At 41.1% G+C, this 16673-nt stretch overlaps 1 protein-coding gene across 1 annotated transcript in view; it reads left to right on the top strand.

The window, feature by feature from the left end:
* The window catches only part of RTCA (RNA 3'-terminal phosphate cyclase), a 51261-nt gene that overhangs the window by 16769 nt on the left and 17819 nt on the right, over nt 1–16673 (top strand). The window contains exons 5-8 of the mRNA XM_030206502.1: nt 6371–6429; nt 8201–8342; nt 13366–13490; nt 16370–16428. Coding sequence (XP_030062362.1) covers nt 6371–6429; nt 8201–8342; nt 13366–13490; nt 16370–16428 — 385 coding nt within the window. The remainder of the gene's footprint in view (nt 1–6370; nt 6430–8200; nt 8343–13365; nt 13491–16369; nt 16429–16673) is intronic.

Raw genomic sequence — 16673 nt, 5'->3', positions numbered from 1 at the left:
TACTTAGAAAAAAAAAAAGAGGTTTTCATTATAGCCTCTTTCCCAGACTACCTTATGGTCTTTTATGTTATGGTGTTTGATTTGGACTTGGGTCAGGGGATCTGAAGTGATTGTTTCTCCCACTTGTTTCTGCTGCAAGTAGGTCATGATGGCTCAGCATGACATTTAGTGCATTCAGCCTGGTGTAGGAGTAGATAGGGAGGCACCATGCCATCTATGGAGGGTTAGCACCCAGCCAGAAATGAAGCTGGATGGGTTCCTCAGATTGGGCCCTGGCCCCTGCAGTGATGGGCAGCTCTATGCTCATGAAACAGGGGATTTAATAAAAAGTAGAGAGAACCAAGAAAAATATATATTAAAAATGATGATTTATCCAAGGATGCCAGTATAAAACTTAAGAGCCTCCTATTTATTCATAGTAATTTACATTACTTATTTCTTCAATATCTAAATATTTAAATAACCCAAGAATTTTGTTTCTGATAACTGGTTTTGCAGAATGGATACCCTCTCTCCTTTTGTTCGGTGACACACAGAAGCCTTGTCAGTGCTTCGGTTTTAGGAGGACTTCAGATCCAGCATGGCTTAAACAAACTGCTGTTATTCCCCACCTAAAAAATGCCAAGGCAGACCCCTCTCTTACTTTAAATTTCTGCCCTATCTCTAATCTCCCTTTTGTCACCGAAATCACTGAAAAATGTGTAGCTACCTAATTCACCAACTCAACAAGACCAATGCCTTGCATTCTAGATAAACAGGCTTTCATCTTCATAACTCTTTATTTATTATGGTCGATATACCACCTTTCAAAAGGGGGTGACATAATCCAAATGATGAGTGTGTGAGAGAAGACGCACCAAGGTCTTTTGGACCATTTGAAGCCTTTAGAAGAGCTGAAGAAAGGCCTGAGTAGATAATGTTGTAATAGTTTAAGCGTGATGTAACTGGGGCGTAGAGAAGTGTAGCACACACTGCGTCATCAATATAACAATGAATGAATCAAGTGTGACTGAGAACGAGAAAGCTTTACCTAACTACTGAAGAAACCTGAGTCTCAAAATCTGGTTTATAATCATGATGGGCCCCCCTTACCCACCCAGTTATTTGAAGGAAGTCACTAGTAGAGTTAACAGGGGTTCCTCTCAAATTTGGAGTAAGTGAAAGATGAAATGGACAACTGGTTATCCAGGAAGCTATTGCCTTTGAAGGGTTGAGAAGAATGTTAGAGAGCAGCCAGTTGTCTTTGCAATCTAAGCAGATTTGTAATTCAGTTACATTGGAATTGTAGGGATTCTGGATAGAGACAAGAAGTATATGCATAGAAATAAGCTGAAACAGAACAGAAGAATCTTGAATAAGAGTGGCAAGAGGACTAAGAAAAATAGTAGGGGGGGGGGAGAGAACAGATCCTTGGGGCATGTCCCAGTATAATAGGAAAGGTTTTGACTTCAAGGATAGTAAGGAGACCTGAAAACTCCTTTCAGAAAGAAAAGAAAGCCAGTTATGAACTGTTGCCGAAATCCCAATGTAAGATAGTGTAGAGAGTGATCTACAAGATCAAATGCAGTGCTCAGATCAAGTTGAAATAAGTCCCATGTCATCCTATCGAATGCAGAGTGAAGGTTGTTGAGCAAAGATGCAATCACAGTTTCCATATTATGACCCAGCCGGGATCCGGATTGCCTTGGCTGCAAAATCTGGCGAGTTTCGGTGTGTTGTAAAAGTTGAGTGAAGACTAACTTTTGTGTAACCTTAGAGAGAATAGAGATTGGTCTATAATTGGGAGCCTTGGAGGAGGTAAAGTTATTTTTTCTTCACAATGGGTCTGACAATTACTGTTTTCTAAGCTATGGGTATGCAGCCAGTAGTCAGACTATTGGATATCATAGAGATAGAGGAAGAAGACCATGAGATGAAATCCCTAGCTAGGTAGATGGAATTGGATCAAGAACAAGTTATTTTCCTGACTGAAGTTATATTTATTAAAACTTGATGAATCACTTTTTAAGGAACTTTTCATATGATGTCAGAGTGGGGATATTAAATTCAGACCTGGAATAAGCTACGGAGGAGCAGGTAGTTGGCTTGGATGACAGTCGGAGGGGGGAAACTGGGTGAAGCTAAGACTGTGGTGCAGGAGTTTGTAGATTGTGTTTCTGAGGAGATAGGTGGTTGCAGAGTGCTAAGTTTCAATGAGAAATGAGTCACAAGTTCAAGGGCAGATGGTGAACCCACAAATAAACCAGGGGGACAACAGTGGAAAGCTGGTTAAGAATGGCAAAAAGTTATTTGGGGTGATTGGAGGCCTTGTTGATAAGCTGTGTATAGTATTAGCAGTAGACCTGTCTAGGTTTTGAGCAATGGAGACTATGTAGGTGATGGTATTGGACCCGTAGCCCACCTTAGTTGTTGCTTAAGTAAGCAAAGATGAGCCTGCAACCAGAGCTTCCTAGAAGGTTTGCATGCCTGGCAAAGAGGGGAAGCATCATTGGCCACCGTCGGAAGAGTGGAATTCTAGGTAGATACTTGTTCGGTTAAAGGAAGAGAAATAAAATCCAAAGGGAATTTAGAGGAGAAGAGGGCAAGATTGGTGGGATCAATAGTATGAAAAGGGGGGGGGGGGGGGGGGAGAACATGTAAGAGAAAGGGTGAAGGAAATGGTCAGATCAAGGAATAGGTTGGGAGGTAAAGTTAGAAAGAGAGAGATGATCAGAATGTCATGCCAGTACTAAATTAAGGTTATGGTCTGCAGCATGGGTGGGAAAGGGAACATGTTGATACAGGTCTAGATCAGAAATTAGAGTCAAAAGCTTTATCATGTGGCCTTGTAGAAGAATCAACATGGAAATTAAAATCCCTGAGTATAACTAAATTGAAGTAATGGAAGACAGCATAAGAAAGTGATAGAGCTAAATGATCCTGAGTACTAATGTCTAATACTGGCAGAATATAAAGGAAGAGTAGATGCAGCGGAGGAGACAAATTAATATGGAGCAAAAGTGATTAAGGAAATAAAGAGGAGTCCAGGAAAGGAGTTAATTTCAGTGATAGGAAGGTTGGGGCAAGGATAGCAAAGCTGCTTCCTTTCATTTTAGAGAACCTGCAGATGTAAAATGCGGCAAAGTCAGCAGGGAGATGCAATAGAAGAGGGTCCTCATCTGTCTTCAGCCATGTCTCTGTGAAACAGAGGGGGGGAAAGGAGGATACTAAATCATAGATTAAGGCTGTTTTGGGATGGAGGGACCTTAAATTAAGTAGAAGAAGAAAAAGATGCATTAATTTAGAAGGGATAGGATGGAAAGAGGAAGTGACTTCAGAGGTAAGAAAGAGATGCATTAATTTAGTGGGGTCAGGACGGAAAGAGGAATAGGGAAGTGACTTCAGAGGCAGAGAGCAGGGAATAAGTATGCGAGGCCTTGAAAGGGAATGTAAAGGGCACTTGCCCCAAAATACTAGAATCAAGGTCACTGGGAAGAAAGAGAAGAAAGATAAAATAAATTACACTGACAAGCAGAGGGTATAAGAAGTGGAAACAGAGAGAGAGGGCCCAGAGGCATACCTAGAGGACTGGAGAAGTTTATTCATCATCACCCCAAGGAGCTCGCTCAAGGAGCACACTGAAAGAACAGTACTTGGACTACTTGACATCATCAGAACTAATCTTGATAGGGGTAAAGAGGTCCACCTTTTTCTCTGGAATTATCTGCTGCCTTTGACCTGGTAAGCCACTCCATACTTATAGTGACTTTCTGATTTGCAGGCCAGTCTTATCATGGGGCTAGGTCCTTTTCTGTGTCCTGGTCCCAGGTTACTTCTAACCCCAGAATCTGCCCTGTGGGTGCCCCAGGACCCAGTTCTTATTTTGTCATATAGTGTCTTTCTAGAGACTCTTGCCTTTTGATTCAATCACTGAGCTTCACATTCTTTATGTATGCAGATGATATTCAGCTGCTCATTATTCTTGTATCACCTTTTGTGGCCACATTTCTGAACTCTGTTCTAAACGTGCTAGAATTTCTGAACAGCTAGCTAAAAATGAGCTAAATCTGAACAAGACTGATACTGTTATCCTTATTTTGGAAGTCAGTCACCTTACGAATTGCATTATCTGTTGAGGGCATTCAGATCTCCCCAGAAAATTCTCTTAAGATCTTAAGCATCATCCTGGACAGGACCCTGCATTTAATCTCCACATTTCCAGTGTAGTGAAATCTCCTTCCTTCCTTCCTTCCTTCAAAGTAGATTTGTGCTACTTCCTCTCGGTTAGACAAGCAGGCCCTGTGGGCCCTCCTCCTTGCCCTCATTGGCAATCATCTGGTTTATTGCAACTCCTTGTATTAAGTCTCTGAGGTATTCTAAATTGCGAAGGCTACAAACTATTCAAAACTATCCAATTAAGCTACTTTTTGGCACCAAGAAGTACAACTCTTTCCACTGGCTCCCTGTTGCTTATGAACTCTCATTCAAGATCCTTGGTGTTCTAGACAGGCTTTTACAACTTTTTCTACTCTGCTAGTCCCTCATGTTCCCTAGCGGACACTTCTCATATAACCTTTTATGCTTTCACACCATACTATTTGTTTTGACTTCACTAGAACCTCTTGCTTCAGTGTTCTGACCCCTTCTCAGTGGAACAGTTTACCACAAGATCAGAACCATCATTCAAGAAGTTTAAAACTTCCTTGAAAACTTTGAGCAAGCATTAAGACCTCCCACATTCCAGGTACAATCTTTTAGTAACATTGTCAGTAGTCATCATTGTGTAAGAGAGTGCCAAATAAACACAGCTAAACCTCATGCCTCAGATAACATAACAAAATAAACTATAGCAACAGTCTATATCTCCCCTACTTCCCCCACCCCCTCAAAGCCACTCCCCAAAACTTTTTGTCAAATCCCTTCCCACCCCCTCCCAAGCTCATCATACATTATACTTCCTTAGTGATCCGCCTCTTTCCTTCCTCCCCCCCTTGACTAATGTACACTCACAAACATCCTTAAGATCATGCAACCATTCTGATGCTGTACCTCAGTTTAACACTATATCAACACCCACAGCACTCACAAACAACCAAAAATATAAACAAAGTGAGCAAGGAGAGATATGATCTGGAAATCGGAACAGCCAGTGAGGTGATTGAATAGTTTTGTGTCATCTACAAAATTAAAGTTGTCAAAACACACGCAGATTGTGAAAAATTGCAGGAAGACCTTAGGAAACTGGAAGACTGGGCATCCAAATGAATGAATGAAGCTGGTGTAGTTGACGAAGCAAGGGGGAAACGTGCTTTGCATTAAATGTGCAGCAGTATTTTGTAGAGAATTTAGGGCTGTACCAAATATTCGTATTCGATTTGGCCCCAATTACATAAAACGAAAATACAAAAGAGAGAGCGAAATAGACTGTGTGGTCTGCTCCTTATGAAGCACTTTACGAAATAGGAGCGCGCTGTTGGGCGTCACCCATTAGTCCGAAACGCAAAAGATAAGTGCAAAAAAATTGTTGAAAACGAAAAATAAAGACTCATGAGGATGCTTGCCAGGTAGTTTACATAAAGAAAACTCATTTTCAAAGTAAACACTGAGTAGTATGATACCTGCTACTAAATATGTAGTCAGGTTAATTGAGCGTCCGAAGCCTTTTTTTTTCCTCCCTTTATATATATGTTGGAGTTAGAATCAAGAAAAACAGTGATAACTGAATGAAATTATTTGTATTGGGCAAAATAGTGATTTAAATTCAAATATGAATAATCCAGGGCTCTACTGTGCTAAATCCTATTGAAATAAACAATTGATCTCTGATTTCATGTTGCTTCTTTTAGTATTTATGTTAAAGCTCAATTCTCATTATTTGTATTTAGTATTCGTATTTGGCCGAATAATAATTTTCATTATTCATATTTGGCCAGAATAGTAAAATATTCTCTTTGTTACAGCTGTAGTAGAGATTGCAATCTCTTAAAATTAAGCTGGTAACACCTGTTTAAATATCATTACAATAATCAAGTTTTGATCACATGAAAGCATGATGAAGAGTATCTCTCCTTGCTCTCCCAGAAATCACCATTAGCTCATTATATTAATAGATGGAAAATGGATATTAATCAAAACTGAATTCCCAAAACAGTGCAAAATATTTCCTCCCTCTGCTTGTCAAGTGATGAAGTAGAATGCAGTTGGTGGTTGGGGGCGATGGGGGGAGCAAGAAAGGGAGCTGAATGTGCCCTAGGACCAGTTGACCAATTTTGTGGTTCTCTGTCAACTTATAAGGACCTGTGTATGTTTGTTGTGGTGAGACTGGATTGCTTGGTTATTGGAACAAGTTTTAACTGATGTATCTCTATACCATGTTTTGCTTACTTCACAGGTCTTTAAATCAGTTGTGGAAAAGTTTTCTTTGCGGTTTGACTGTGACATAAAAACAAGGTAAGAGCATTTAACTTTTACCAAGCTATTGACTAGTGGAGTGGCATAGTGGTTAGAGCAACATGCTGAGAACTGAGGAAGCCGGTGTGAGCCACATCACTGTCCATGGAGCAGGGAAATACCTCACCTTGAACTCTGCTTTGAAAAGAGGATAGTTAAATTAAAATCCAAATTATTTTGAAAGTTCCTAAAAAGCCAGGCTCTGAAAAACATAACTCCATTCATCTAATGGTGAACTGACACCTTTTTATTTTCCTTTGTGTTTGTGCAGTAACACCATGTTTTTTTTTTCTTATTCTTCTTGGTGGTGGTGGTGCTGCTTCTCCTCTGTGTGGTGTGTATGCTGGAGCAGCACTAATTGCTGAGTAATGTTGTTGTCTCTAAGTGCAAGGTGACATCTTCTAGGAGTATATTCTAGTAATTACTACGCAACTGGTTCCTAAGTATGACACAGCAAAGCCAGTTAGGTAGGCTTGTGGGAGGTGAGGTAATATAAAACTGAGGACTTTGGCCTTAAGGAATAGCAATACTAGAAAAATCATCTTATCATTTGTAAGGATTAAGTTCAAATTGTTGGCACTGTTATTCTGCCAATTTTCATCTTTACAAAGAACCGGCATGGGTTTGTGAAATGAAAAAAAAGAAAAGAAATATAAAGCTATTAGAAGAAGAAATCATTTCATATTATATTAAGAGTGTGGTAAAATAAGGCTACCATGGGCTTTCATGTGCTCTCTGGTATACTGGAACAGAGAAAGCAACCTTTTATTAGTACGCTTGTTTCATAGTCACAGAGCTAGACCTTGGAGCTCAGTCTTTGTGACATTTAAGTGAATAAAATAAGTTTTTGTGTAAGTCTATTCAAGCTTCCTGTGGGGGACTAGCTGCTAAAATGACTTGTTCAACTCATTTGTTGTTACGCTGCATATTGATGGCAATTGAGTCAATGACTTGTTCTAAGAAAAAGTTTTCAGTTTTGAACCTTTGCTTTCTAGAAGCCATCCTACACCAGTCAGATTGGAGTACGTTTAAAAGACATCCCTTAAACAAAGGGCTAAGAATTTAGGGTGGGATTCTCTAGCTGATCCTTAAACCTTCTTGACAGTGTTTCCCAACTATTGTTTTATGGTATATCGGTGCACCTTGAGACCCAATCAGGTGTGCCGCAGGAAAAAAAAAAACATGGCTATATGATCAAGTCTAGACCATTACTAACTACATGAGCTGTGCTTTCAGCACCTCTGACGGTAACAAGAAACATCACCAGTAGCTGTTAACTGTACAGGGAATCCTTTCTCAGCACATGTAGTCATATGTGTCCCTTTTCTTCCTAGATACAGCAAGGGCTGAGAATGTGTAAATTAGTAGGCAGCATTTATGGTGTGGATAACTAGGACCTGCTTTGTGTAACATACCGTACCTCCTCCACTGCACCCTCTTGAGCCACCTCATTGGAGTCCTGCAAGTCTCTGGTGGGGCTTTCATTGTTTCTATGTTTTTTTTTTCTTCTGTCTGCATGTGTTCTCTCCCATGTCTACATAGCCTTCTCTCAGAAGCTGGTGCACCTTGGGCTTTAAAAACTTGGGAAACACTGCTGTAGGCAACATACCAACACAGAAATAATCTGAATGTGATTACAGAACAAGACAAAGCAAGCTACTAAGGAAAAAAGTTAGAAAAGGATTCAGTATGTTCTTCTCTTACTTCTTTAAGAGGTAGCGACAGCAACTAGTATAGGCGTTCATCTGATCAGCTCTTTCTGTCTTTGCAGAGGCTACTATCCTCGGGGTGGTGGTGAGGTCGTAGTCCGGATGTCACCCGTTAAGCAGCTGAGCCCAATAAACCTAACTGAGCGAGGTGCTGTGACCAAGATCTATGGACGAGCCTTTGTTGCTGGAGTCCTGCCATACAAAGTAAGTACGACTGGACTGATTTTTCCAGCACTACGGCATGTTTTGTTGAGGCAGATCAGAGAGGGCTTTTTCTGTGGTAGCACCTATTTGTTGGAATGCATCGCTAAAGGAGATCTGTGGATGATCAGACTATTTGCACTTTAGAAAGGCTATGAAATTGTGGCTCTTAAGGTAGGTATACATTAGAATGAAAAGTGTGTAGAACAGAGTTGGGGTTTTTGGTTGATAGCCAAGAATTCATAGAACAATTCAAGGTAGTGTTGGTTAGTTGGGGAGGCTTGGTAAGGAGAAAATAGATTGGAAGGTTTTGGCATTTGTTTTATGGTACTTTAGGGAAGATTGTATGGGATAGTTTATTTTATTTTATTATTGTGAAACACTTTGATTTTGCTTGATAGAGGTGATAAATCAATGTACAGTACATTAAAAAAAATGAAGTGTATGTGAAAGTGAACACATTAACCCAAGTATGGGCAGTAACGCTATACTGAAAGGTCAGTGAGAACATTGTAAAAGGAAGAGGAGGGCTTCAATTTACTCTACAGATCTCAACGGCACTGTTGTCTGTGGTTTAAGTAATTTTCCTGGAAAGGCAAGGTAAATTATATGTCAGACTTATTACTAATGTACAAAATAATGTCTTTATGGAAAGAGAAGGTCTGACAGTTGTAATTTTTCTTCTATTTCTTGTATGTTACTGAGCACTTTTAAAATGGATCTCTTTGTTTCCCTGGCACTTCTTACACTTAACAGCTGATCTGTTTTGGTTATTTTGTTCCCTCAATGATGGTAGACTCCTTTTCAGGTAGAGCTGTTGCAGTGCTACAGAGTGTTAATTGTAATTCCTGCAAAATTCACTAGAACTGATGGGAGGTGTAATTTGATGGCACACAACTACTACTACTACTTAACATTTCTAAAGCGCTACTAGGGTTACGCAGCGCTGTACAATTTAACATAAAAGGACAGGCCCTGCTCAAAGAGCTTACAATCTAAAGGAGGGGAGGCTTGGTAAGGAGAAGTTTACTTATGGCACATGGACACTTAACTAACTTCTATGGGGTTTGGCAGAGTTATGAAACCTGGACAGCTGTACCTTGTTCTATATGTTCGTAAGGAGATTTTTTTTTTTAATGTAGCAATCTTCCTGTCCAGGTTTATCTTTGATATCACTACTGTCCTGGGAATGGGGGCTGGGAGTTATGGGAATGTTCTGATCTGTAGAGTATATGTGTAACTTTTTCTTGCATTACAATTAAAAACTTTTTTTTTTTTTTTTGGGGGGGGGGGGGGTGCAGTTTACTTGTGGCATAGCTTTTTCTCATCTTTTTAGTCTACTTCCTTTCTCACCAGACAGTCACAAGTTTGCATAATTTTATTTCTAAGTGCTCCAGAAAATTTTCTTATCTTTTTTTTTTTGTTTGTTTGTTTTTTCTTTTCCTGACTAGATCTGCCACTGTGCTGAAGCATCTTTTGAAATGTGCATTGGTAGTGAGAGATTCTGGGAAACAGAGCTGACCCCCCCCCCCCTTTTCCTATTTCATTATGCTTAAACGAGTACATTATATTTATGAAACAACCCCTCTAAAATGTATCAAAATAGTGGGGACACAAGCCAGAATTTAAGCATTTTATTTTTATGGTGGTGAAACTAGCCTTTAAATTTGCTTCAAGAACACAAGTGATGTAATACTGTCGTAAATTTCAGTTTGCGGGAGTGAGGTTTGATGCCTTTTTCATGATAGCAGTGCCGAGCAGAATGGTAGAGACTATTCAAAAGCATGGATTAATGAGACAAAGCCAACATGGATTTAGTGCACGGAAATCTTTCCTTACCAATATATTACATTTCTTTGCGCCCGGGGGGGGGGGGGGGGGGGGGGGGGGGGGTTTGGTTGGGGGGGAAGGGATAGAGAATAAGATAGAAGGATAAGGGGAGGAAAGGACTCGGGTAAATGGCCAAGGGGCAAGAGGGAGGGTAGAACACGGGTGGGGAGTGGGAAGGGAGGTAACGGGGAAAAAAATGAAAAACTATTGAATGTTCACCACTGAGTCAGTTTATTGAATGCACTGTTATGGTTCATGTGTTACAATATTTTGAATGTACAATCTGCAAATGGTTGGTATATCAATAAACAGATTTAAAAATTCAAAAATATTACATTTCATTGAAGGGGAGAACAAACGTGGATAAAGGTGAGCTGATTGATATTGTGTATCTGGATTTTCAAAAGGCATTTGACAAAGTACCTCATGAAAGACTCCAGAAGAAATTGGAGAGTCATGGGATAGGAGGTAGTGTTCTATTGTGGATTAAAAACTGGTTAAAAGATAGAAAATGGAGAAGGGTAGATAGTGGGGTTCCCCAGGGCTCTGTGCTGGGACCGCTGCTTTTTAACATATTTATAAATGACCTAGGGATGGGAGTAACTAGTGAGGTAATTAAATTTGCTGACGGCACAAAGTTATTCAAAGTTGTTAAATCGTGAGAGGATTGTGAAAAATTACAAGAGGACCTTACGAGACTGGGAGAGTGGGTATCTAAATGACAGATGACGTTTAATGTGAGCAAGTGCAAAGTGATGCATGTGGGAAAGAGAACGCCGAACTATAACTACATAAATCATGGTTCCACGTTAGGAGTCGCCGACCAAGAAAGGGATCTAGGTGTTATCGTTGATGATACGTTGAAACCCTCTGCTCAGTGTGCTGCAGCGGCTAAGAAAGCAAATAGAATGTTAGGTATTGTTAGGAAAGGAATGTAAAACAAAAGTGAGGACATTATAATGCCTTTGTATCGGTTCATGGTGCAACCGCACCTCGAATATTGTGCTAAATTCTGGTTGCCGCATCTCAAAAAAGATATAGTGGAATTAGAAAAGGTACAGAGAAGGGTGACGAAAATGATAAAGGGGATGGAACGACTTCCCTATGGGGAAAGGCTGAAGTGGCTAGGGCTCTTCAGCTTGGAGAAAAAACAGCTGAGGGGAGATATGATAGAGGTCAATGAGTGGAGTGCAACGGGTAGACGCAAATAGTTTACTTTTTCCAAAAATACTAGGACTAGGGGGCATGTGATGAAGCTACAAACTAGTAAATTTAATATGAATCGGAGAAACTTTTTCTTCACTCAATGTATAATTAAACTGGAATTCGTTGCCAGAGAATGTGGTAAAGGCGGTTAGCTTATCGGGGTTTTAAAAAGATTTGGACAGCTTCCTAAAGGAAAAGTCCATAGACCATTATTAAATTGACTTGGGGAAAATCCACTGCTTATTTCTAGGATAAGCAGCATAAAATGTATTGAATTTTTTGGGGATCTTGCTAGGTATTTGTGACCTGGATTGGCCACTGTTAGAAACAGGATGTTGGGCTTGATGGACCTTTGGTCTGTCACAGTGTGGCAATACTTATGTACTTCTTATGCCCAAGTATCTCACCTGTAACTTTTCCCAAGAGAAAGGATCATATTGCTGAGTGTCTAGAAGGGTTTTTTTTTTTCTGCCAGTCTGAACTATGAAAGAATTGGGTGAGTGATAGTGGAAATGCTGTTGGGGTAGAGTTGCTCAGAAGTGATGGTAAGGTTGTTGCCAGAAAGTGTTTTGACTTTTTTCTTCTAAACTTTGGAAATGGATAATTCATATATTAAAGCAGAGATTACCTTGAAGTATCTCCAGAATGCACTTGAGGAGGGATTTACAAGTTTCCCTTGATAGCTGAAGATTCACTTTCACCACAGTACACACTTTTGAAGTGAGTTTGCCAACCGAGCTAAATTTTTACATACAGACTAAATTGTAAATTCACCTAAACGTGTTAGACTTTTTTGTTTTTGCATATCTTAAGCAAACTAACATAGCAGCCACATTATAATATGCCAGCAGACTAGTGTGTTATACACAAAGGGGTCCTTTTTACTATGCTGTGTTAGGCCCTAACACAGCAAAAAAGGGAATACCACAGGATGCGCTCAGTGGTCCTACAGTAACATTGAAATCTGCATGCACTAGCCATATGCTAAAACATTTTTTTTTTGAGGGGTCGTGTCATGGGTGGAGAGTGGGCATCCCTGCATTAACCAGTTAGCACATCTACATTATCGCGCACTAACTGGTTAGTGTGCAGATAATGCAGGAGCCCTTACTGCTTACAAAATGGGTGGCAGTAAATTAGGGTTACCATATATCCAGATTTCCCCGGACATGTCCTCTTTTTGAGGACATGTCCGGGCAACCGGGCGGGTTTTGCCAATCTGCCCGTTTGTCCGGATTTCTGGACAAACGGGCAGGCTGGTGGGCGGGCCATCCTATAAGAAGGCCCGCCCGCCAGCCTGCCCATTTGTCCAGAAATCCGGACAAACGGGCAGATTGCTAGCCTCGCCTCCCCTTACTTACTACTGCCCTGGTGGTCTAGTGACCTCTTCCACCTTCGAGGCAGGAAAGAGCCCCCTCTTTCCTGCCCGGAGAGCTGCCCTGCATGCATCCTTCCTGTTCGTGATCTCGGCTCCAATTCAAAATGGCTGCCAAGAGTTGAAGTGACCTCGCGAGACTTCAACTCTCGGCGGCCATTTTGAATCGGCGCCAAGATCACGAACAGGAAGGATGCATGCAGGGCAGCGCTCCGGGCAGGAAAGAGGGGGCTCTTTCTTGCCCTGAAGAGGTCACTAGACCACCAGGGCAGTAGTAAGGTAAGGGGAGGGGGAGTGACGGTGGAGGGGAAAATGTGACGGGCGGGGCGAGGGTGTGAAACGGGGCAGGGCATGTGTCCTTTTTGGGGGACAAAATATGGTAGCCTTATGGTAAATGCTTATGCATTTTTACAGCTGCGGTAAAAGTGGCCTTGGCGTATGGGAAAGACCTGCCTAAGAGCACCCTAATGCCACTTTTTACCTTAGCTTAGTAAAAGGACCCCAAAGACGGCTAATCTTCTAGAAATTGCATTTAAAGTAACATAGTAGATGATGGGAAATAAAGACATGTATGGTCCATCCAGAAATGATTTGTTGTTTTTGTTACCAAACCAGATTGCAAAAGATATGTCAACAGCAGCAGTGAAATGCATCAGAAAAGATATCAAGGACCTGTATGTGAATATCCAAGCTGTTCAGGAGCCAAAAGACAAGTCCATTGGCAATGGAAATGGATTAATGTGAGAAAAACATGTATTCTCCATATTATTTTATTCTATGCTGGGACTGCTAAAGTGTTGCTAAAAATAAGGGAACACAACAAATTTACTGTGTTTCTCTGAAGACTAAATGTATATATTTTGTTAGATTCTTTGGAAGGATATTCAGATATTTGCTAGTGATTTGAAAACTAATGGTATAAAGCTAAAAGCTTTACAGTGCTAGGGTGTGCGTTCTCTTTGATTTTTCCCTGCTCCTGGCTACACAGTAAATCTTCTCTTCACAAATTCAGAAATAGCTGAGAAAGTAAAAGAAGCCCTGTCCTTCCAATAAATCCAAGTATTTTATTCTAAATGATTAGATATGATTATAGAAATTATTCAGGTATTAGTACGTTTCCTCTGCCTAGTTTTCGCAGAGATCTTTTGTTCCCATTTTTTGGGGCTGTAGTAGAAGGCTACCATTGATTTGCATGTGTCTTTTTACGAATAGTTTACCTGCTTGTTAATGAACGCTGCATGTTAAAAGGATTTCTGTGCAGAGGTTTAAAATGCATGCTAAAGGGCTGTGAGCTGATGTGTACTTCGGGGGCTCAATTGCGGAAATGTACTGGTAGTTCTAAGGCAGTGTAGAGCCTCCAAGGTCAGCATCAGCCCCATTTCTTTGCTCTCTGCTCCAGAAATATTTAAAATGTCCCTCTGGCACTTACCCGCCTCCCAAAATGTCTGGCACCTCTCCCAAGACTGGCACTCTCCCATCTGACTTGACTCAACCTGACCCTGTTTTCTCCCTCCCCCCTGATAATAAAAGAATTTTCCTGGTGTCTAGTGGCCCTCCCGCTCCCCCCGATGTGACCAGGGTATCCACAGTAAGTACTCATGCAAATTCATTGTGAATATCATGAAAATACAATTGGATTGTCACCAATGGACTGGTTCTACCTACACTAAAACTGGTATCCAAAGACGAAAAACAGGAAATTCTTCTACGACAATCCGAGGAAGACACCGCAGGAGTAGAGGATGACACATGGCCTTCAGGCAGGAAGTTATGGATCAAACACCTTTATTGCAGCACCAGCAATAGAGACCCAACATGGGTCTGTGTTTCAGTAAGTATACTGCCTGCTTTAGGGGTCACGTAGAAACACTAGGTCTAAAATAATCATAAACACAAAATAAAATAAAAATACAATCTTAAAAACATAAAGATATAACTGTGACCTATGTATAAAAATGATAACATAACACATATAAACTGCCCACATGAAAATATGCATTATACATAAGAATAATCATAACTGGCATATGAACACTGGTGTGGAGAAAAAGTTTCTGTAATACCATAGACACTAAAATTGCCTTTTTAAAGTGTTTCATGTCCTTTCCTTTCATATTATAGAAATGTTTTCTCCACATCAGTGTTCATATGTCAGTTATGATTAATTTTTATGTATAACTAGTAAAACAGGCCCGTTTCTGAACAAAATGAAACGGGCGCTAGCAAGGTTGTCCTCTAATGGCAATTATGTTTTAAAGGGAACTATTAGGAGAGAGTATGTGTGAGACAGAAAGAGTGTGTGTCAGAGAGAGAGAGAGAGTGTGTGATTGAGAGAGAGACTGAATGTGTGTGCCTGTCTGTGAGTGTAATGTGTGTCCCGTGTGCACCAATTATGCTCTCTCTCCTGAATTCATCCATATGCAGGCAACGTCCTCTGTGCCCTGCCCCCTCCATGCATCCATGTGCAGCATCTGTCCCCTGGCCCCTCTATCATCACACTTCCCCCCCTCCGAGTTCCAGGCCCCCTCCCTCCCAGTTTCAGGCCCCCCTCCGAGTTCCAGTGTCCCCCCTCCCATTTCCAGTGGGTCCCCCCTCCATCCCTCCTATTTCCAGGGTTCCCCCCTCCTCCCAGTTCCAGGGTCGTCCCTCCCTCCCTCCCAGTTCCACACACCCTCCCTCCGATCTTTAAAACTCATCTTCACTTACCACATCGGGGTTATGGCAGGCGCCAGCAGCGGTACACAGCGTGCAGCCTCGGCCCTTCTCTCTCAGCTCTGGTCCCTCCATTGCGGAAACAGGAAATGAGGGCGGGACCAGAGATGACAGAGAGAGAAGGGCCGAGGCTGCACGCTGTGTTCCGCTGTTGCCGGCTGCCGTAACCCCGACGTGGTAAGTGAAGATTAGTTTTAAAAATCGGAGGGAGGGTACCTGGAACTGGAAGGAAGGGGGGAGGGATCGTGAGGCTGTGTGTCTTGCTTGATTCTGTTATAAACCCAAAGGCTCTTTTCAGAGCCACCACCACACAGATCAAAGGAAGAGTAAGATGAGTTTGTTCTTATTAAATGACTTGAAAAGCCTGCTTCTGCACAATTGCTCCTCCAATGTTCCAAGTGACACGTCCAAGTTCCAATTGATGTGAGGAGATGGTTACGATCCCAGTGAGCCACATTGGAATGTTGGAGGAGCAAATTATTATATTAGATGTTCATGTGGGCAGTTCATATGTGTTGTTATAATTTTTATACACAGTCACAGCTATATCTTTGATTTTAAGATTTTATTTTTGTTTTGTGTTTATGATTATTTTATACCTAGTGTTTGTACGTGAGCCCTGAAGCAGGTGGCGCACCCTCCGATACACGGACCCGTGTCAGGTCTCTAATGGTGGTGCTACAATAAAGGTGTTTCATCCATAACTCCCTGCCTGAAGGTCATGTGTCATCCTCTATGCCTTTGGTATCTTCTTAAACAATGACACAACATCTAAATATTAGGAAAACAAAATATTCTTCTCTTCTAAAGTTGGGTAAGCGTTTTCTAACTCTGATGCAAAAAAGCTTCATAGTGCAAAAAAACTTTTTGTAATGTGTATAACTAACTTGCTGTTTTTTTTCCCTAGTATTGTTGCTGAGACTTCAACGGGTTGTGTGTTTGCTGGATCATCTCTTGGTAAAAGAGGTAAAAATAAAAGATCAAATTATGGCAAGACTGCCTGTTCTGCTTTGTAAAATCTGTCTGAGAAAAGCCTTGATGGGGGCATGCTGCTGGACTCAGCTGGTGGTGGTGATTTTGTTCATGTTTCTGGAAACATTGGATAGCAGCTTGATATGTGGTACAAGTATCCGGAAGCCCTCAATTATCTGGTGTAATTTTGATGCTCCTGTTTTTGTTTTGTTTTTTGTTTGTTTCTTTTCATTTCAGCA

The sequence above is a fragment of the Microcaecilia unicolor genome, chromosome 6, assembly GCF_901765095.1.
Source record: "Microcaecilia unicolor chromosome 6, aMicUni1.1, whole genome shotgun sequence".
Classification (NCBI taxonomy): domain Eukaryota; kingdom Metazoa; phylum Chordata; class Amphibia; order Gymnophiona; family Siphonopidae; genus Microcaecilia; species Microcaecilia unicolor.
Note: the sequence above shows the minus strand (reverse complement) of the source record. Positions and strands in the feature narration are given on the sequence as shown.